Source organism: Astyanax mexicanus, chromosome 15 (assembly GCF_023375975.1).
Source record: "Astyanax mexicanus isolate ESR-SI-001 chromosome 15, AstMex3_surface, whole genome shotgun sequence".
NCBI lineage: Eukaryota > Metazoa > Chordata > Actinopteri > Characiformes > Acestrorhamphidae > Astyanax > Astyanax mexicanus.
The window spans coordinates 38,403,261-38,426,246 of NC_064422.1; the positions used below are offsets into that span (position 1 = coordinate 38,403,261).

General features: G+C 38.1%; 1 protein-coding gene across 1 annotated transcript in view; it reads left to right on the forward strand.

The window, feature by feature from the left end:
* slc9a3r1a (SLC9A3 regulator 1a) overlaps positions 1–22,986 on the forward strand; it is a 46,702-nt gene that overhangs the window by 8,333 nt on the left and 15,383 nt on the right. The window contains exons 2-3 of the mRNA XM_007250120.4: positions 18,042–18,212; positions 22,502–22,655. Of these exons, the coding sequence (XP_007250182.3) occupies positions 18,042–18,212; positions 22,502–22,655 (325 nt within the window). The remainder of the gene's footprint in view (positions 1–18,041; positions 18,213–22,501; positions 22,656–22,986) is intronic.

A 22,986-nucleotide genomic window follows, 5' to 3' on the forward strand; every position in this document is an offset into this window, starting at 1 on the left:
CCTCTTGATTGTTTTCAATTTGGTAAAATTGAAGAAACTCATAATTTTTAAGTGGTCTATTTTGTTTTTTCATGTATATTACTTAAATATTTTGCAGAAAGTTTACGTATTAACAAATATTTTTTAGTCAGTTGTGCAATGACTAAGTCATCAATAACAGCATCTCTATACATACAGTGAACTGGAATAGGTGAAGAAAAAAGTTTACAGCTTGCGAATTCTTATTAATTAAAATTTAACTACACTTTGAAAAGGTGTCATCACATTATTTTGCTATCATTATATCATGCGAAATGACAAGTATATTGTATATCCCAGTTATTTCTAAGACAATAAATCGGCCAATAAAAACGAATTATCGTTACAGGCCTAGTATCAGTAATGGTCCATTTTTTTAAGTGCAAGTTCACAAAGTGTATTTTATATAAACTGTATACTAAAGAAAACATTTATTTGTAGATATTTTTAAGTAGTTATTTCACTTTCGAGTGGGCCATAACTGAGACTAGGAAAGCGTTGATTATAACGTGCTGGAAACTCCCCCATGTTGCAACAGTATGAGTCACAGACTGGTACAGTCTGCTCAGTATAGCTGAGGCTTATTTTAGCCTCACCGGCATTTCTCAGATGATTCTTCATGGTTTACAGGTATAGAATAGAAAAAAATTCAGAGAGTTTCTCCCGCAGTTGTCTTATGACCTAACTTATGTCATACAGTATACTGTCTCTTAACATGAACTCAGGGTGGCTATTTTGGAATTATAAAACACAGGGTGTGTCATGATATCTTCAGTGTCATGTGAATGTGATTGTGAAAGCAGTGCTGTTAAAATGGGTATGGTTATTTCTGGGCATTCCTTTAATTTGGGAAGTGTAATTTACTTTTACACCACTGTTGTGAAAACAAATTGCACTTTCTCTTATGAATAGCTGTACACATGCATTTGCTGACAAGCGGAGAGATACAGTGTACTGTAGTCCTGCCCATTCCAACTATTTATTTAATTATTTATGTACAGCTCTGAAAAAAAAAATGATGAGTTTCTTTTTTTTTTTTTTTACCAAATGTAAAACCTCTATTAAAAATAAAATCAAGAGGAAGATGGATGATCACAAGCCATCAAACCAAACTGAACTGCTTGAATTTTTGCACCAGGAGTAAAGGCATGAAGTTATCCAAAGGCAGTGTGTAAGACTGGTGGAAGCAAACATGCCAAAATGCATGAAAACTGTGATTAAAAAACAGGGATATTCTACCAAATATTGATTTCTGAACTCTGAATTTCTGAATATTTCAGCCATTTCTCATTTTCTGCAAATAAATGATCTAAATGACAATATTTTTATTTGGAATTTGGGAGAAATGTTGTCTGTAGTTTATAGAATAAAACAACAATGTTTATTTTACTCAAACATATTACCTATAAATAACAAAATCAGAGAAACTGATTCAGAAACTGAAGTGAAGATACGTATTATGAGACATTAGGTGTTGTGAATGAATATATTGTGAAATATTGAGATACTATAAGCAGGGTGTTACGATTACTTTATGAACATACCAGTACACATCGAGATTACACTTTTATTTTTGCCTATTATTTTTAACTACTGTCAGTGATCAAATCGAGGCATCTGACTGTATCTTTCTTCATCCTATTAAAGTAAAGTTGTTTGCGAGGGGAGGGGCTATGCATCCCTGAGTAAATGGTACACAATATTTATCTTAATACACTTCAGTTATTATTCCATAGTTAGGGCACCGAATGGTCCCGCGGTCTAAAGCACTGGCACTATGATCGGGAGATCACTGGTTCGAATCCCGGCCATGCAGCTAGCCATCAGGTGCCAGATTCCTGAGAGAGCACAATTCACCTTGCTCTCTCTGGGTGGGTAGATGGTGCTCTTTTCCCTCATCACTTCTAGGGTGATGTTGATCACCATGTGGCGTCTGTGAGCTGAACTGAGTCGCTGCGCTTTTCTCTGAGCGCGCTGCAATGCTACTCAGTAATGCTGCATCAGCAGCAGTTCAAAAAGAGGTGGTGGCTGACTTCACATGTGTTGTCGGAGATGTGTGCTAGTCTTTACCCACCTTGTGTTGTGGTATTACTTGTGTTGGGGGATATACAGCTAAAGAGTAGCATCTAAATGCTACTGGACAATTGGCTAGCTAAATTGGGAGATAATGGGGAAAATTTTAAATAAATAAATAAAAAATGATTCCATTCTGAGTACACTGATGTTTATTTTAAATGCCCTGTCCTTCATCCAGTTAACAATGACAAATTACTCTCTTTTTTGTCAGTTTTTTTAATGTTTAAGACCTTGTAGCCCATTTTTTTCCCTCTCATAACTACATTGCTGCTAGTTATAAAAATATATATATAAAGTAGAGCCCAGTGGAATTCCATAAACCATAATAAATTAAACTGTTACAAAACTATTCACAGTAGTTTTTTGTATAAGGGTAAGGTTAATAACTGTGTAATAAACGTTGGGTTCATGTGTTTAAGCAGTGATGTGTTTTATAAGCCCACCTCTAGTTGTGAACCTACTTATTATGCTTAGTGTGCAGTGTTTGTGCTGAAAAGCAGTTTCACTGCACTTTGTGAAATATGGCCTAATCGTGTTTCCTCTTCACAGTTCCAGTTAATTTGTTCTCGATTAATGTAGAATTTGCATTCATTTCTAAATAAATTGACCTTGATAATCGACTTGAACATGCAAATGCCTTCTGGCTCTGACGTGTGTACACAGTGCTGCTCATGGCGGCGCCTATGACTAGACAAGACTAGATATAAGTACCTAATGCTCACTTCATGTCCAGAGTCGCATGTAAATTTCTAAATCAAACAGCAGGGCAGATGTGGGCTGTGCGAGTTTGTAACAGCTGCTGATGGTGAAAGACTGCGTGTAGATGCAGTGCAGGGAGAGAGGTGAGCGCACATTTGAATAAACCACTTCCTGTGTTGCAAGGCTGTTGTTTTCCTGATGATGAAGGCTTTGTTTTGAGACAGAAAGAAGAGGTGACACAATACCACTGAGCAAAATGATTACAAACTGTAGTTCTGTATCTGTTTCTCTGTATATTTTATTTTTATCCTCCTCCCTTTACCCTGTTTTTTAATACTCAGAACCCCACAGAAGACACTACCACAGAGCAGCTATTATTATTATAGTAGTCCACCAACAGCATCCTGTGAGTAATGTCCTGTAAGACTAGAGGATGACCAACACAAACTGTGCAGCAACAGATTCAGAGCTTCTATCTCTGACTTTATTTTATCTACAGCAGACCTGGGCATTTAACGGCTTTGGGGCCACGTCCAGCTCTTTGCCTTTCTATACCTGGCTCTTTACATATCCACCTTAGAAACTGAACAAAACTTCAAGCCCCAAACAGACTAGAGTTCTCTCACTGAACCAGAAAAAGGTACTGAAAAAAAGACAAATAGCCAATTAGACTACAAACCAAATAGCAATAATACTTTGTATTAAGTAAATTGATACAAAATCTTGAGCATTTCTATTCAAGCATTACATTACAAAAGCTTTCATGTTTGATAAGAAACATTTCTGAAAAGCATAATTGTAATTGTAATAGAAAATATACACAAATATTTAAGTAAATCTGCTAATGTCAAAATATAATAAATAAAATCATAAAATTGTCTTTTTCCTAAACTTAATTTTAAAATCAATATTTTCCTGAATACAAATCAAACAGTTTATGGCCTTTAAACCTTTAGCTTCGTTATTTTTGTCTAGTTTTTATGTCTATTTTCAAACCTGTAGAATGTGGGTTGACTCCTGTTACTGATTTTGAATCATTAAGTGGAGAAGAGAGAAAACAGGCAGCTTCTCCAAGTGTCCTGTATAGGAGATTTCAAAGCCCTCTAATTTTCAGAGTGTAAATAACTTATTTTACTGCAAAAAAAAAAGTTTTATATCACCTACACCTGTAGCCCGTATACGGGACTAGGCATGTTAAGGGGTTAATGTTGTTTTTTACTGCAAACACATTTTTTCCATAATTTTTTATGTTAGTGTTTATTATATATTGGTGTAATATTGGTGTTATTCACTACATCTGCTTCATATTTTGGTTGCCTAGTTGTAACGTCTACCCTGTAAAAGTTTATCAAAATCATTATTACCACATTTATACTTTGAGGTGAATCTGTTGGTTTGCCTTAGTGTATTATGAGGCCTCTTAGAAAAAAATGTATTGCCCATCCTTGAACTACAGAGTGGAGCAGCTATAGGTAGGAGTGTGTAATAGAGTGAGTAGTGGAGAACAGTGAGTGTTTAAAACCCAGTGTTTAAAAACTCCAGCAGAACTGCTGTGTCTGATGATCCACTCACTGTACCACCATCACAGCACACGCTAACACCTCCTACATCACCACCATGCTGATCAGTGCTAATCACTGCAGTGCTGAGAATAACACCCAAATAATAATAATAATAATAATAGCTGCTCTGTGGTGGTTTTCTATCCTGTGGTGTCCTGACCATTGAAAAACAGGGTGAAAGGAGTATGATAATAGATAAATAGATAGAAAACTACTGTCTGTAATTAATTATGGTACTACAAAGTGCTTATATATGCTCAGTGGAGCTGAATTGTTTTAAATAGGGGTTGAAAAAGGAGGTGGTCATAATGTTATGCTCAATTGCTGAGGCATGTTGTAAAAATCTGCAGTCTCATGCCGTTTTAGGTTGATCATTATCTTTGTATGTTCACGTGGTAGGTTCAAGGCCTCAGCATGGAGCCTATAAAGAAACTCCAGCTTCTCCTCATGTCAAAATCAATAATCCTGCTTGTATCAGTTGCTAACACCATCAAAGTGCTAGACACGCTGAAGTGTTTTGTTGCTTTTAGATGAAAATAGTGACAGTGATGCGTGAAAATTGGCTTCTTTTACTCCCCCCATCCTCAGGCCCCTTACTTAACTCTCCTCTTAAGCAAACTATACCCAGGATCAGGAGTAATAAAAGTAAGCTGTAAAGTCATTAACCTTTGGGATGTTGCTCATTATAATGGGTGCTGATAGAGTGCTGTTATCCGCAGGTGAGCTGTTAGCTCTTGGGTTGAAAAAGTTTATTCCTGTTAAATGGAAAAACAGACTAAGCTTTGTGTCACCAGTTTTTTTCCTTAATTTTTTTTCTTCAGTTCTTACTCACTAGCTAGGAGTCACACATTAACTGGAAGAGCCATCCTACCCACCCAGACAGTCAGGCCAATTAGACTCATTGCTACAGACAGCTGTGGCATTACCAGGGATCAAACCTGCAATTTCCTGATTATAGATAAAGCCAAGGCTTAGATTATAAAAGACTATGCCTTGAGTATGATGTGCCTTGAGTAAATTATTGTCTTGTTTGAATGTTGGTACACATTTATAGTCTTTTTTGTCATTGTGAAGACAAAACCAAGCCTGTGTATCCGATAGGGTTGCTGCGATTAGTCGATATAATCGACAATGTTGATTATTTGAATTTGTCGACTACAAATTTCATTGGCGACTAATCGTTAATTTGTAACAGTACTGCAATACACAAAGTGCTGGGGCCCAAACACAACAGAATATATATTTACTCACTAAATATCAGTACTTTTCATGTTTAAACAACACCTGAACTTTTAAATGGCTTTTGAATCATATGTTCATCTGTTTTTTTTACGCTTTTTTAGAGATGGAGGACATGGCAGAAATAATTGCTGACTAATCCACTAATCGAAAAACATAATCATCAGATTAGTCGACTACCAAAATAATCATTAGCTGCAGCCTTAGTATCTGATACTATTGTAGTACTTAAGGGGGGACTTATGTGATTGGTATCCCTGGCGACTTTCAATGATGACATAACAGAATAGTTTTTCATTCATTAGTTAAACTGGATAAAATGCATGTTGGTGTTTAATATCAACTAAACAGTGGTGGTGGTGTTTTATAAGGTGTTAGTGTGTGTGTTGTGCTGGTACAGTGAGTGGATCAGGTACAGCAGTGCTGCTGGAGTTTTTATACACTGTGTTTAATCATCACTCACTGTCCTCCACTCTTCCTCTAGTCCTCGTTTTGCTATAAAGCATCATAGCCCACTACTTTTGCCATATCCCAAGGAAGCTAAAAAATGCTGCACTGACCTGTGGGATGGTCCCCTGCAGTGAATGTACATGTTTTGTCTGTTTGCATGGACAGTTCTAGCCAGATACTGCCAGTCCCGATCATTACCACCCACTGTACTTACTGTCTGCGCCTTCTGATTAAGTTTAAGAGAAGCAGGGACACAGAATAACCCTGATTATTTAGACTCAACCAATACACAGTGGATCCACTCACTGTACCAGCACAACACACACTAACACCTTATAAAACACCACCACCACCATACCAGCGTACTATGAAGTGAACTATATAGATACTATATAGCAAAACAGCTAAGTATGTACTAAGGCAGCTTTCACGTCTGCCTTGTTTGGTTGGGATTTTCACACTTCTCAGTTTTTGGTCCTAACCAAAGTAGCAGCTCTGAAAAGGGGCACCAAAGAAGAAAAGTTTGGTCCGACCAAAAGAGGAGATCTTGCTCTGGTTCTGCTGAACAATAGTCTGATTCGTCTGCAGTGAAAAATCACTTTTCTAGATGATTTGGACTTTTAGACCAAGTACAGGAAGCTAAATCAATCTTTAAACAAACCAGAGCAAAAAAAAATTGGTGTTGTGCCAAAAGCATGTCACGCTGCAGTATGAACACAAACGCTTAGATTGGGAATTCATTTATTTGCTGTAACAGTAGATTAACCCTTATTTATAAACAGAATAAATGCGAAGGAGAGTCTGATTCTGGCAGAGAGCTGGAATTTGTCATAACACCTGGCAACGCAACCCACTGAACTCTAACATTACTAACATTCTACAAACCAATTCATTAATACCACGTATAGAGAGACTCTTTAGTCTGCTCAATAAACTGCAGTGTCAAACCGAAACTAACCAGATCAAATACTGTATATACAATATAACACATGAACCTCACTGCAGACTCTGGTCTGGACTTTTAGGTGTGAAAACACCCTAAAACACAGACATTCTTTAAGTTCTGATAGCTTCAGTTCAGTAAAAGCTTTTTAACAGTAGTTCTTTTGAACCCCTCAGCTACATCATTTCTGGCTTGCATTGATAAAAAGTCTTTTGTCGCAGAAGCTGTACTGGTCAGACTTGTTGGTGCACTGGTTGCAAGTGAATAGAGCACAATAATTAGAGCAGGACTGCTCCTCTCTCCTCTACTCCTGATTGGACGTTTTTAGATACAATGAGGACAGAAATAGCTATAATAGAAGGCCATTGTTGCAACAATGAGGATGATAAATATACTTATTTTGTTGTTTTCATGCAAATCCTTACTGTACATTCCAAGCCCTTAAATAGGAACCCTGTAAAACAAATACAGGGCTGGGCTCAGTTTTGCTCTCAAACTAGCCTCAATTTGTTGAAACATTCCTTTAATATTCTGGTCCAAGTTACCATGATTGCACAACAGAATTCCTGCATATTTTCAGGTGCGCTTTAATGCTGTAAATCTCCTGTTTTACCACATTCCAGAGGTGTCTTATTGGATCCGGATCCAATGACTGTAGACCTCACTAAAAAATACTGATTACTGACTAGGGCTGTGTATTGGCAAGAACTGTCAATACAATATGCATCACAATGCAGGGGGGGTTACAATTCAAACTATTCATAATATATTGCAATACATTGTCCGATAGCCATTTTTACATTATAACTAACAATTAAAAATCAATCTTTTGTTTTTGACCATTGATACAGTATTAAAAAAAAATATTGTGATACTTTAATATATCATTGTTTTCTGATACCCATACTACATTTAGATGTCATTTAGCAAGTTATCGTAGCATCCGGCTGGGATAAAAATATGAATGAGAAAGAGGTTTACAGTCACCAAAAAAATACAATGGTTGCTGTCGGCCGTAACCACGACAAAATAACAAGTTAGTGAGCTAACAAGCTAACAGGCTAAAACTAGCACTCGGGCTGAACACACACACTCACACACAGCGAGCACCCCTCTCTCTCTCTACCACACATACACACCCACACACAGCGAGCACCCCTCTCTCCACCTCAAATACACACTCACAGCGAGCACCCCCCTCTCCACCTCACATACACACTCATACACAGCGAGCACCCCTCTCTCCACCTCACATACACACTCACACACAGCGAGCACCCCTCTCTTTCCACCTCACACACACACCCACACACAGCGAGGCCCTCTCTCCACCTCACATACACACACATACACACATGTACACAGCGAGCACCCCTCTCTCCACCTCACATACACACACACACACAGCTAGCCCCCCCTCTCTCTACCTCACACACACACCCACACACAGCGAGCCCCCCTATCTCCCCACCTCACACACACACACACACACACACACACACACACACACACAGCAAACCCCTCTCTTTCCACATCACATACACACTCACACACAGCGAGCACCCCTCTCTCCACCTCACATACACATACACACACACACACACACACACACACAGCTAGCCCCCCCCTCCACCTCACATACACACTGACACACAGCGAGCACCCTTCTCTCCACCTCACATACACACTCACACACAGTGAGCACCCCTCTCTCCGCCTCACATACACACTCACACACAGCGAGCACCCCTCTCTCCGCCTCATATACACACCCACACACATCAAGCACCCCTCTCTCTCTACCTCACACACACACCCACACACAGCGAGGCCCTCTCTCTATCCACATCACACACACACACGCACAGACAAACACACACTCATACACAGCGAGTTCCACACACTCTCTCCACTTCACACACACACTCACACAAAGCGAGTCCCCCTCTCTCTCCACCTCACACACACACATACACAAAAACACACCCACAGTGAGCCCCCCTCTTTCTCCACCTCATACACACACACACACACACACTCACACACATCTTACACACCCTCTCTCCACCTCACACAGTTCTCGGCAGCTGCTGAATGTAACTAATTAAGTAATTTGTTTTCTAACTTAGTTACTTTTAAAATCGAGTTTTTAACTTCAACTTTTTAAAGGGTAATCCGTATTCAGATTACTTTTTAAAAGTAACTATGCTATCACTGCTGGCAAGAACATGCATCCTGGGTGATCTCATCAGTGGCCAACACTAAGCACAGATGTGAGCAGAGTGAAATGCGTTTTTTTAAGGACCCAACATAATCTGTTCACGCATACAGCATACTTATTATAGGGTGTGAACCCCAGGTGTCTGATGAATCTCTGACAGAAAAGCCCCGCCCACAATACCCTTGAATTTTTTGATGCTTTTCAGTTCATCACAATTGTATGGAGAAGTACTCTGAACATGATCTATTCTCCTCTTTCTTCAGCAAGGTGTTTCCATTCACAGGTCTGTTGCTTATTGGATGTTTTTCTATTATTGCATAATTCTGAGTAAACCCTGGAGACTGTTGTGCTTAAAAACCCAGGAGACAGCAGTTGTAGAAATACTTGCACCAGCATGTCTGGCATAAACTATAATGCCAAGCTCAAAATAACAGAGGTCACAATTGTTTTAAAAAAAAATATTGTCATTTAGAGCATTTATTTGAAAATGAGAAATAGCTAAAATAAAAAAAAAGATACAGACCTCAAATAATAAACTTCATATTCAAAAAGTTTAATATTTGGTGGAATAACCCTATATAAACTGTTTTTATTCACAGTTTTCGTGCATCTTGGCATGTTCTCCTCCACCAGTCTTACACACTGCTTTTGGATAACCCTATGCCTTTACTCCTGGTGCAGAAATTCAAGCAGTTTAGCTTGATTTAATGGCTTGTGATCATCCATCTTCCTCTTGATTATATTCCAGAGTTTTTCAATTTGGTAAAATCAAAGAAACTCATCATTTTAAGTGGCCTCTTATTTTTTTTTATTAAAATGTCATCAGTACACTACTATACATCTATTGCACTGTCGGAAAAGAACCTATGGAATATAATGCAGTGGAATATATTGAATTTCCACAACACTGCACAACTAAATGTGTAATCAATACGCAATTTGTGTATTCAATACAGAGAACTGTTATGTTGTCAGGGCAGTATATGAATGATTCACATGTTTGATAATACCCCTCTTTAAAAGCACATCACAGTTAAGCAGGAGTGATAAGGGTGCTGGACTTTGTCTTAGATTACAGTGTATCTTATCATTGGCTACATGTGGTGTGGACCATTAGTGTAGTTTATTATGGACTCAATAGTTCTATTGAACTCAATAGTTTTGCTGCCTTTCTCTAAAATCCTGAAATCAAAAGAATTAAGATATTTTCAAAGTATATTACATGTATTTTTGTAACATCTGCAATTTTTCTGAGGCTTTTATATTGCCCATATTATATATACAGCAATGAAGTAATATATTGGGATATGAACTTTCGGCAGTATGTTCCAGCTTTATAGTGTTAATTACATCATTAAAAGCAGCATGTTGTGAGAGTTTTTTTTTTTTTTTTTGCTACTGGGCTGTCTCCACAGTCAGCAAGAGTAATTCACTTTTCACTACTGTGGTAAAGCAAATGTACATTGAACCTTCCCTTATGGACTGGTGAGCACATGTATTTTTTTCACAAGCTTAACGATATAAAACCAACATCAGAAAGAGTTATAGCTCTTCCAAGGTTACATAGTTAAAAAGACCCAGATTAGCAATGATATAAATAGTTTTCTACTGTTTAAATGATTGTGAATAAGTTGTTTTTTAGTAAAAAAAATGTTTATATATATATATAATGTATATTTGAAAGACAAAGATATGAATTTCCTGTGTAGTCACAGCAATTAATTATTAGTCATTTTGTAACGTATTAATACATTTATAGATATTGCGTTTAAAGTACTGATTCTAAATGTCCAATTGATACCATATTTATAATACAGATAAGAGGAAGAGGCATTGATCAGGGAATAGTATTGTGTCCCATGACTTCTGCCATGTCGCATGGAAGCTAAAGACTTCTGCACTGACTTGTGGGATATGCATGTGGGGTCTCCTGCATTGAATGTGGATGTGATCTCAGCTCCAGAGCCTCTTGTATATTGACATGGACAATTCTAGCCAGAAACCAGAAGTCACGATATTACCACTCACTGCACTGTTCACTGTGGATAGTAATGCTTTTTATGATGTATTTCCAGTATTATGATATATACTGTGATAATGCTATGTTCGTCTATAAAGTATTCCCATCTGGCACCCACTGTCATGCATCACTTAAACTCCAGCTATTTATGTCTTCACTCATATGATAATACCTCAAAACTTATACAGGTGTGGGCTTTCCCATGCTATAATCTGAGGTAACACATTATGACCATGTTAGGACTTTTGGCATGTCCATGAACATTTGAATAAGTGAATACAGTTGAAGATTAAGCTTTCATGCTTTTATTCAAACTTTTAGTTGATAAACATATCATCACTGTCACACAAAATCTTGTGTCCATTTCTGTCATTTGTTAAATCTTTGTGTAATTTAAATCTGGTGATTGATTTTTATGTTACGTTAATATTTTATGATGAGCATATCCAATAAAATGGTCTTAAATGGCCTTAAACTTAAGTTGTAAAGGGTAACCAAACTCCCTGATTTTTGCTGACTCCACCCTCAAATACAAAATGGCTAAAAAATAGGAGGGGTAGTTTGGGAGGGGCACTGGGTGATGTATGGGTTTAGAGGTAGGGCAGGAGGGACAGCTGATTGGCTGTATTAAAGTACACAGAAATATCATCCTTGACTATAGCACAGTTAACGGGTATTTAAGCTACATATTTAACCTAAAGCTAATTAAAAATTGTTTAGGGTTTAGTGGCTCTTTACTAGTTTACTCCTGTAAATGGGTATTGAGGTAAAATTAAATGTGTCACAGTGATGATATGTTTGTAGACATCAGCAAAAGCACCCAGTTTAGACTCAACCCAGTTCCGCAATTGCACGCGTTGTGCAACCAAGAATATCAAACCACTTATAAGATGCACTGAGGCATTTCCCAAAACAACCACATTAACCCGACATAGTTTTTAGATATCACAGTTACAGGAAATCACACACGCCGTTACTAGGATACATGGTATGGTATGTTCAGAGAAGAGCTGGTGTTAGCCTAGCCACTATCAGCACACCCAGCTCCCCCTCGACCAGCAGTAACCTAATGCTCTGTGGCGATGGGATTAAGCTCTTAGCTCAACATATGGCCTCTGTTGGATTAGGCTGTGGTAAACAGTGGTGCAGAAAGTGGCCTCTCACTTCTTCTACATCTTCACCTTTAAAAGGGGCCTTGAGTTTTCTACAGCAGCTAGTTACAGTTCTGTGGTGTTTGGGCAGTGCTTTCTGTTTTATTAAAGCCACTGCAGAAGTGGACCGTTACTTGTCTGTGATGTTTCACATTGAAAACAGTTGCTTTAGCCATTTTAGAGTGTGTGTATGTGTGTGTGCCCCGCTAAGGAGAGCTAGGTTGGTAATCTTGGTTAAGCAATTACACTGACGCTAATGCTAACCCTGTTTTCACTGTCCAAGTCTACCATCCTTTTCACCTGTAAAGTACCCTGTAAAGACTAGATGTCCTGGCCTGTCCTGATAAGGGTAGACACCTCAGAACAAATGTGCTGCATACAATGCTAACCCTGCAACATATCTGTTATTTCAGCATATTCATCACAATATTGGCATTTGTTATGTTAGGCTAATTGAACCAATTATTTTATTTTATTTAATCCACTCTGCTTAATGGTCAGGACCCCACAGGACCAGCACAGGGCAGCTATTATTTGGGTGGTGAGAAGGGGTGTGCCATATTGTATCATACACAATAATATCGCCAACATTTTTGAACATTGTGAACAATATTATACCCTGAAATATCATGCCATATCGCCCACTAGGGGTGGTAATATCACGATATTTCAGGGTATTTTTGCGATAACAATATACTTGGCGATATAGGAAAACTAAAATAATTCATTAATTTTAGGAATATAGTAAAATAGTATAACAGTATAATCATAATGTGGTAAAATAAATAATATATCATAAAATAATATAAAGCAGTAAATAATATTGCAGAATGTTTAGTGCATGCATATAAACTGCAAACTAAAACAATTATACAATAAATACACCTAAAGCTTCACAGTAAATAATAGACTAATTTTAAGACAGAACAGCCCTATTATCACAATATGGATTTTTAATATCATGATATTTCTGTGTCACGATATATTGTATACGATTAGGGTTGCAACGGTATGAGATTTTCACGGTATGATAACCGTCTCAGAAAATACCGCGGTATCACGGTTATCACGGTATCACAGTTTGTTACATATATTATTAAACTGACCCTTAAAGAAATGACAACAAAGGTTTTTTGTTCAATTAACTATTTATTGTAGAAACCTGGAACAATTATAATTTAATGTCTCCTTAAAAAAAATAAGCTGTACACCATCAGGTGAAGGAAATTAGTTTTTTCCACTATTAAGGGCATTAAGAGTGTATATAAAAAAAAATATATATATATATATATATATTATATATATATATATATATATATATATATATATATATATATATATATATATATATATATATATATATTGTGGCGGCTCTGGGTTGTGTGTGTGGCTGCCTGCAGGCATGTTTCTGTTCTCCTGTGTGCGAGGATGACAGGGGTGGGGCATCTCCCTTGGGAGGGGTTATGCAGAGAGGGTGGGCACCACTCTGGATCTGCCATCTGGGAGACACACAGCTGGGTTGGTGGCCTTTGGCTATTTGAGCTCTGTGGGGTTTGGTTTTAGCTCTCCTAGTCTTGTTAAAGGCTGTAAGTGAGTGGCAAGCCGGTTCAATAAAGGAGCTGTTGAGCATTCAGCATGAGTCTCACGGGTCTTCCTTCCTCTTCCACGCCACAATATATATATATATATACACACAAACACACATGTTACACACATTACATGTCCTCTAAGAAGTAAAGATTCTGTATTTAAAATATTCAGTACAATTATTTAAGTTTAAATTATTTAATATCTGATAAACTGAGCCTGGGTCAGTGTCTGATCAACAACTGTTGTAAACGTCCGTTTTACTGCAAAGTTGGTAAATAACCAGATACTGCAGAAAGAGGGGATTTATTTCTGACATGATCCTCACAATAGAGATTTCTATTTTAAGGCTTTCACAGCGAGTCTGGTTTTAACATATGAAAAACAGGCACGTCAGAATTTGAAAATGAACGCATGTAAATGAATGGCGTCTTTCACATCCAGTCCGGCCAGGACCTTTACACGGACACGTGAATCCATCGTAGCACGCACTTCACGCCTGTACCTGCATGCCCAAATTTCAGATAACTCAGCGCTTTTGCGGGCGCTTACCGCATTGGTTGTGCACGACTACAAAGAGGTTTTATTTAGGTTCAGAGTAAAATTATAAACTAAACACATACTTTGCGCTGCACAGCGGGGTGGTGTTCTCGGAGATGGGAGAACAGGTTTGACGTACACTACCGTTCAAAAGTTTGGGGTCACATTGAAACGTCCTTATTTTTGAAGGAAAAGCACTGTACTTTTCAATGAAGATAACTTTAAACTAGTCCTAACTTTAAACAAATACACTCTGTACATTGCTAATGTGGTAAATGACTATTCTAGCTGCAAATGTCTGGTTTTGGTGCAATATCTACATAGGTGTATAGAGGCCCATTTCCAGCAACTATCACTCCAGTGTTCTAATGGTACAATGTGTTTGCTCATTGGCTCAGAAGGCTAATTGATGTTTAGAAAACCCTTGTGCAATCATGTTCACACACCTGAAAACAGTCTAGCTCATTACAGAAGCTACAAAACTGACCTTCCTTTGAGCAGATTGAGTTTCTGGAGCATCACATTTGTGGGGTCAATTAAACGCTCAAAATGGCCAGAAAAAGAGAACTTTCATCTGAAACTCGACAGTCTATTCTTGTTCTTAGAAATGAAGGCTATTCCATGCGAGAAATTGCTAAGAAATTGAAGATTTCCTACAACGGTGTGTACTACTCCCTTCAGAGGACAGCACAAACAGGCTCTAACCAGAGTAGAAAAAGAAGTGGGAGGCCGCGTTGCACAACTAAGCAAGAAGATAAGTACATTAGAGTCTCTAGTTTGAGAAACAGACGCCTCACAGGTCCCCAACTGGCATCTTCATTAAATAGTACCCGCAAAACACCAGTGTCAACATCTACAGTGAAGAGGCGGCTGCAGGATTTTGGGCTTCAGGGCAGAGTGGCAAAGAAAAAGCCATATCTGAGACTGGCTAATAAAAGAAAAAGATTAAGATGGGCAAAAGAACACAGACATTGGAAGACTGGAAAAAAGTGTTGTGGACGGATGAATCCAAGTTTGAGGTGTTTGGATCACAAAGAAGAACGTTTGTGAGACGCAGAACAAATGAAAAGATGCTGGAAGAATGCCTGACGCCATCTGTTAAGCATGGTGGAGGTAATGTGATGGTCTGGGGTTGCTTTGGTGCTGGTAAGGTGGGAGATTTGTACAGGGTAAAAGGGATTCTGAATAAGGAAGGCTATCACTCCATTTTGCAACGCCATGCCATACCCAGTGGACAGCGCCTGATCGGAGCCAATTTCGTCCTACAACAGGACAATGACCCTAAACACACCTCCAAATTGTGCAAGAACTATTTACAGCAGAAGCAGGCAGCTGGTATTCTATTGGTAATGGAGTGGCCAGCGCAGTCACCAGATCTGAACCCCATTGAGCTGTTGTGGGAGCAGCTTGACCGTATGCTACGCCAGAAGTGCCCATTCAACCAATCCAACTTGTGGGAGCTGCTTCTAGAAGCGTGGGGTGCAATTTCTCCAGCTTACCTCAACAAATTAACAGCTAGATTGCCAAAGGTGTGCAATGCTGTAATTGCTGCAAATTGAGGATTCTTTGATGAAAGCAAAGTTTGATGTAAAAACAATGTTATTTCAAATACAAATCATTATTTCTAACCTTGTCAATGTCTTGACTCTACTTTCTATTTATTTCACAACGTATGGTGGTGAATAAGTGTGACTTTTCATGGAAAACACAAAATTGTTTGAGTGACCCCAAACTTTTGAACGGTAGTGTATGTTCACCTTTAGCTGTGACTTTACGGCCACATTGATTACAAATCGGATAACCATCCTCGGGTGTGTTCGGCGGGTCTCAGAAATAGTCCCACACTGCTGATTTTAGTTTCTCCGCTGGCTTGCCTTTTACTGGTAATAAGCAAACACACACGGTATGATAACCGTGCATTTTAATACCATGGTATACCGTGAAACCGGTTACCGCTGCAACCCTATATACGATATAATATTGCCCACTCCTATCACCCACCCCTAATTATCACATCAGGATACTACTTTGCTGTTTTAGCAAAATAAAAATTAATGCTGTTCTCAATTCCAATTATATATCTACTAGATACATATGTCTCTTAGAATCATTTATTTTACTTTAATCCTGGATATATAGAGATATTTGGAGTGCATTATTAGTATCATGAAATTCTGAATCATTGACTGTTTCTGTTACAAATCTGATAAAATTCTTTTTTTTTTAAAGAAAATTCTATTTTTTTTAAATATCTCTGTTAGAGGTGTAAAATATGTATGCAATAATAAAGTGTAGTTTTAATTTTGTTGCAGTAGTGTATTCTTAAAATTATTATTTTTAGTTAAATGTTTTGTCATGTCGCCAAGAGTATCGTTATCGTTAAAAAAAATCCATGAAATATATATTATATTATTTTAGAGCCATATCGCCCACCCCTAGTGGTGGGTCATTATTCTCAGCACTGCAGTGATTAGCACTGATTAGCATGGTGGTGATGTAGGAGGTGTTAGTGTGTGTTGTGCTGGTGGTACAGTGAGTGGATCAGACTCTGCAGCAGTGCTGCTGGAGTTTTTGAACACTGTGTTTAATCATCACTCACTGTCCTCCACTCTATTACACACTCCTACCTACTCCTACACTCCACTTTGTAGATTTGTTTCATAATGTGGTGAAGCCCTAAAGTAAAGAGCACAATTGCATCCCTGTGATTAGACTGCTCCCCATCTGTTAGCTCCATTTTACAATAAAATAAATACTAATACTTACCTTATAACTAAGTTTGTATTAACCTATTATCATCCATAACATTGAAAAGACATAAAGAAATATCATTTGTCTGCATGAGAGAATAAAGTTCATAGGTTCATCAATGTTTGCAGTACGTTCTGTTTGGTTAAGTAAAACTGTGCCCATATATCATCATGCAGTGCAATAAAAAAGGAAGTAGAAGTAGGAATGACAAGGTATCATCAGTTCTCATCAGTTCACTTTTGAGTTGTGTAGACGGACAGAAGGTGACTGGCTGAATTAGCGATCTCTGAAATGGTATAAGTAATCATTTTCTTTCTATAATTGCTGTTTTATTAGTTTTTTAATGTAGAGAGTTGCAGTGTACTGGCTTTTGAGTAATATACTGTAGATATGTAGTGGATTTGCACCCATATTTTAAATGATTTGCGCTTAATTTGTAAATGAAAACATGTTTAAAGTATTGAGCATAAAATATGGTTTTAATGATAAACAGTGTATTATTTGTGAACTGTATTTTGATTTTGTCGTCTGTAGAATTAGATATCAGAATTGTATCGTTTTTTCTCGTATTGTATTTTTCTCTTTTTTTTCTGAAACTCAAATATGAAGTTCTTTATTCTTCTTATCATGACCAGGAATATTTTCACGCTTAATTCCTGTTTGGTTTTTCTTTGGCACCCTATAATACCATAAACCTGGTTTATCATTGTCTTTATTATCATTTTTTTTACTAATAATTAAACACATTTTTTCCTCTCTTACACATTTTTCTTCTTTGTCACAGGAATCGAAGAACGAGCTTCGCCCCCGCCTCTGCCACATGAAGAAAGGAGCCACAGGCTATGGCTTCAACCTCCACAGTGATAAGTCCAAACCTGGCCAGTATATCAGGGCAGTGGACGAGGACTCCCCGGCCGAGAAAGCTGGACTTCGACCTCAAGATAAAGTAGTGCAGGTACAGTTCATCTACAGCTACGAAGCCCTTTTAGCCTATAACCTGTTCACCTATACACCTGTTCACCTGTACGGTCACGGTTTGGCTTCAGATAATTACAATTCTGTGAAAATTAGTTCTTAATGTGGAAATCTGAAGTTCGTAAAGTTACACCAACTATTAGTTTCATTGGTCGTTTTTAAGCTGGAACATGAGAAGCAGCAATTTTCAGCTCCATCATACCTCTGCATTCACGGCACATTAAACAGTTAAAGCTCAGCTTACAGTATAGCCATCCTGCTGAAGTATTAAAACAGTGTTCATGAGATAATCCCATTATACATCAGAGCAGGAGTGGTCAGTGCAATTACTGGCTCTCTGGGAAAACAGGGATTAAAGCACGCCCCTTGGAGGGTCAGGGAGCGCTGCTTTTGTTTTCCAACCTTCCCACAGCGTGCATGGTGAAACAGGGTCTTACCTAATCCACTTATTGTGTCCTGGATGGAGCTACAGAGTTCAGTAAGGCATAAAGAGAGAGACGGGGCCAGTGCATACCAAGCTGTGAAAATGCCACATTAGCTATTTTTTTTTAATAGTTTTATTTATATATTTATATATACAGTACAAGCCAAAGGTGTGGACACACCTTCTCTTTTTCAATGTGTTTTATTTATTTTCATTACTATTTACATTGTAGATTCTCACTGAAGGCATCAAAACTATGAATGAACTTGTGTGGAGTTTTATGTACTTAACAAAAAAAAGTAGATTTTTTTTTAATATTCTAATTTCTTTAAAATAGCCACCCTTTGCTCTGATTACTGCTTTGCACACTCTTGGCATCATTCTCTCAATAAGCTTTAAGAGGTGGTCACCTGAAATGGTTTTCCAACAGTCTTGAAGCAGAAGGAGTTCCCAGAGGTGTTTATTAGCACTTGTTGCCCCTTTGCCTTCTTCACTGTGTGGTCCAGCTCACCCATCTGGATTGGGTTCAGGTCCGGTGACTGTGGAGGTTCAGCTCATTTTTTGTTAAGTACATAAAACTCCACATGTGTTCATTCATAGTTTTGATGCCTTCAGTGAGAATCTACAATGTAAATAGTCATGAAAATAAAGAAAACGCATTGAATGAGAAGGTGTGTCCAAACCTTTGGCCTGTACTGTATGTTGTTTTCCATAATAAAGACAGATCTATACCATATTCCAAGCATGTGTGACACTGTGACTCCAGGAATGTTAAATTCCTGCACTACTTTGGAAATGCAATGTCCTATGATCTATCTGACACACATCTGTCAGACGTCTTTTTGACATGAGCACACTGGCCAGTGCAGTGTTCAGGTTCACTCACAAGATAACACCTCACACCAACTTATATAGGTGTGTGAATCACCAAGCTGCTGTCCTTTTTTTCCTATCATGACTTTTGGCATGTCTATGTATGTATATGTATTCTATAATTCTCAATATATCAATATACAATTATCTACGATATTTTACAGTCTGTGTTACTAAAGAGGAATAATTAATTCTAAATAATTAAATACCAGGAATTCTGATTGAAATATGGATTTAACGGTGTCCAGTTCACAGAATTTGATAATTAATTAGATTCGTGCCACTATGGGGAGTAAGGTAGCAGTATTTCAGATATCTTAGGAATCTTAGGAAGTTTAGAGCGCCTGTGGTTCATCAAAAATATCAATATTTGATGCCACAAATCAAAAAGAAATGATACGATCGATACAATAGACAAAAACAAACAATACATACACACATTAGGGGTGGGACAACATATTGCAATAGATATTAGATAGATATTGCTATAATAATTAGATATTGCAATATATATCATCCCACCCCAATGTACAGTATATTTGTGGGGATGTATGTTGTTATAGGCAGAGTTCAATTCTAAAACTGATATTACAGTTGGAAATTTAGTATGAATAGGTCCAAAACTGATGCATGGCGTATGATGTATGGTTTTAAAGTTTTTCAGGCTCACAAACCTGGACTAAGAACTAGGAGACATGGCATACTGCTCCTCCTGTATCCAGGGGAGATGTAGTCAAACCCTGCTGAGCTCTTTCTTACTTTTTTAAGGGCACTGCGCCAGCGTTCAGGTTCACAGAGCTTTAAAGAGCCTACAGCCGTCTGGTACTGTCCTGCCGTGGATGAGTACGCTCCGCCTCTGCTGTGCAGCCCTGGCTCACTCATCCACCGCTGGCCACAGCCGTTACCTTCTCTAATCTGGAGGAGGCTTCATGTTGGGATGAATAATGGTGCGGCCTGTTCAGCCGAAGACCTTGAATAGTTTATTTGTTGAGCACTTTGATGAATTCCTGTTGTGCCCTTTAGTGTCAGGCTGCTCTACACCCTCTCACGGTCGGGATTTCCATTTTAAAGACACTTCTCGGACGCTCCAGGACGGAGTAGCATTGAAGCTGAGCAGTAATTTGAATGCTGGCAGCCGCTAAAGGCGAGACGTGCTTTCACTCTCTTAGAATCACCACGTTTTCACTTCTTATTCCAGCAAGGCTCGCCTTTTCTTTTGGTTTCAGTGTCTTGAGGCATTTAAACGTCACAAATAAAGCCTGGAGGGTTTTTCTAGTCTAGGAAATGAAACTGAACCGTATAGATATTTACTAGAACAGTCTCACCTTTCAGAACATACTTTTCCTCTGTGTCAGTGTGTGTGTGAATGTATTTGCATTAATGTTTATGTGCATTAATGGGTTTTGAATGAGTGGATGCTATGGAGAGGAGGGGGGTGGGGGGGAGGGTGGCTCCTGTGTTGACTAGGAGACACATAAGGGGGCTGTTGTTTGCCTGCTGTTCTTTAATTGCCTGGGGAATGGGAGGCTGGGATAAGCATTCCATAAAGCCCACTCCTGCCCGGGATCTCCTACACACATTCCTCAGCTTCAGACGCTCTGAAACTGACCCCCAGTGTTTCCTCAGGTGTCTCTATGTTAATGCCTTACAAGTAATTTGTTTCTGCAGTAAAAATGGCTGCTGTTAGTACAATCAATTAACAGAACATTATATTGATAAATCAAAGTATTGTGATATGGTTTGCATTATAAAAAATATTGATATATGAAAATATAGTTATTACCAATATCAAACTCCTAACTGCTCGATATTAGGGCTGCAACTGTTGACTATTTTATTAGTCGAGTAATCTGATGATTATTTGTTCGATTAGTCGATTAGTCACGATTATCTTTTGTCATGCCCTTCATTTGTACTTCCTACTGGTGAGGAGAGCTAAACATTTAGACACCAATACTAATTTTGCAGTACATTTTGATAGTGTCACGTACTGGTAGTGTCACATTTTGGTAGTGTCACTTTATTAAACTGAAAATGACAAAGTTTATTATAGGAAACATTTATACAGGTTGGATGTTATTTTCAGGAGATAGGATTTTCTAGGATACTTGTATGTGCTTTTTACTTTTTTCTTACTTTTTTCGAAGGAGATACCTTCCTGAAATAATTGTCTAAGAAAATAATTTATTTTTACTATAGTCTTTTATTTTTATTGTTATAGTATTAAGTCTGTAGTTACTGTAACATATAACTTAATTTTAATGGAGTGTACAGAGTACAGTATCTCCTTAAAATAATTTTCTCTCATGTGCATGTGCTGTTTTTCTCACTCCATCACACATTAACGATGAACTGGCAATGAAATTCTGCATCAACAATTTTTTATAGTCGACTAATGTTAATGCTTAAAATATTACAAAATTATTGCAGTATATTACATTGTATCCCTGTGTGTTGTGATATGTATCACCAGGCTCTTGCTAAGAAACCCAGTATCAATAGATACAGTATTTATTATAAGCATTTTAGTGGGTTCCTTTATATAAAGATTACATATTGGTATTAATTGGTTTCTGCATTCGATTGAATTTCCGAGAAAACAAAAGAACAAATTTGATTAAATCCTGTAACAACTGTTGGTAGCCTCAAATCGCATGTTCAGTCACACAGTGTGTGATGTCATGTTGTTATCTGTGTGTTGCTTCCTGTGGCTTAGAAGATGACCTTACAGGCACAGAGTGGTCCAGCAGTCCAAAGCACTGCCACTATGGTCGGGAGATCGCTGGTTCGAATCCCAGTCATGCAGCTTTCCATCATCTGCCAGAGCCCTGAGAGAGGCTTTAATATTCCAACAATATATAATATATTTATTGTATAGACTAGAGTTTCCTCCAGGTTTAGAGATACCTTACGATTTTTGATTTTCCCAGCAGCCCTCACTGACCCAGTTGTCTCTCTGTGTTGTTCGGCAGGTGAATGGCGTGTCTGTGCATGGCATGCAGCACTCTGATGTGGTGGGAGCCATTAAGACAGGAGGAGATGAGCTTCGGCTGCTGGTGGTCGACCCAGACACAGAAGCATACTTCAACAGCTGCCAGGTTCTCCCCACTGAGGAGCACCTCACAGGTAAGCAAGAACTGTAAAGCTGATCAAACACTGTACTGATATTATGGATACAATTCAAGTGAGTTTTAGAGCATTTTCACTATCTAATTTAAATGTAGATTCTCTATTATTATAAACTTATCATACAATATATAGATTAGGGCTGCAATGATTATTTTTACAATGTCAATTATTGACAAATTATTGTCAAACATTTGTCGACACTAAATATAAGTGTGAACTCATTGATCATTTGTAACTCTAATGCACAACACAAAGTTTTGGGGGGAGGAAACACTCTGGGGGTGGGGGCAATGGCTGCTCATTCACTTAGCCAAGTTGCCAAAAGTGA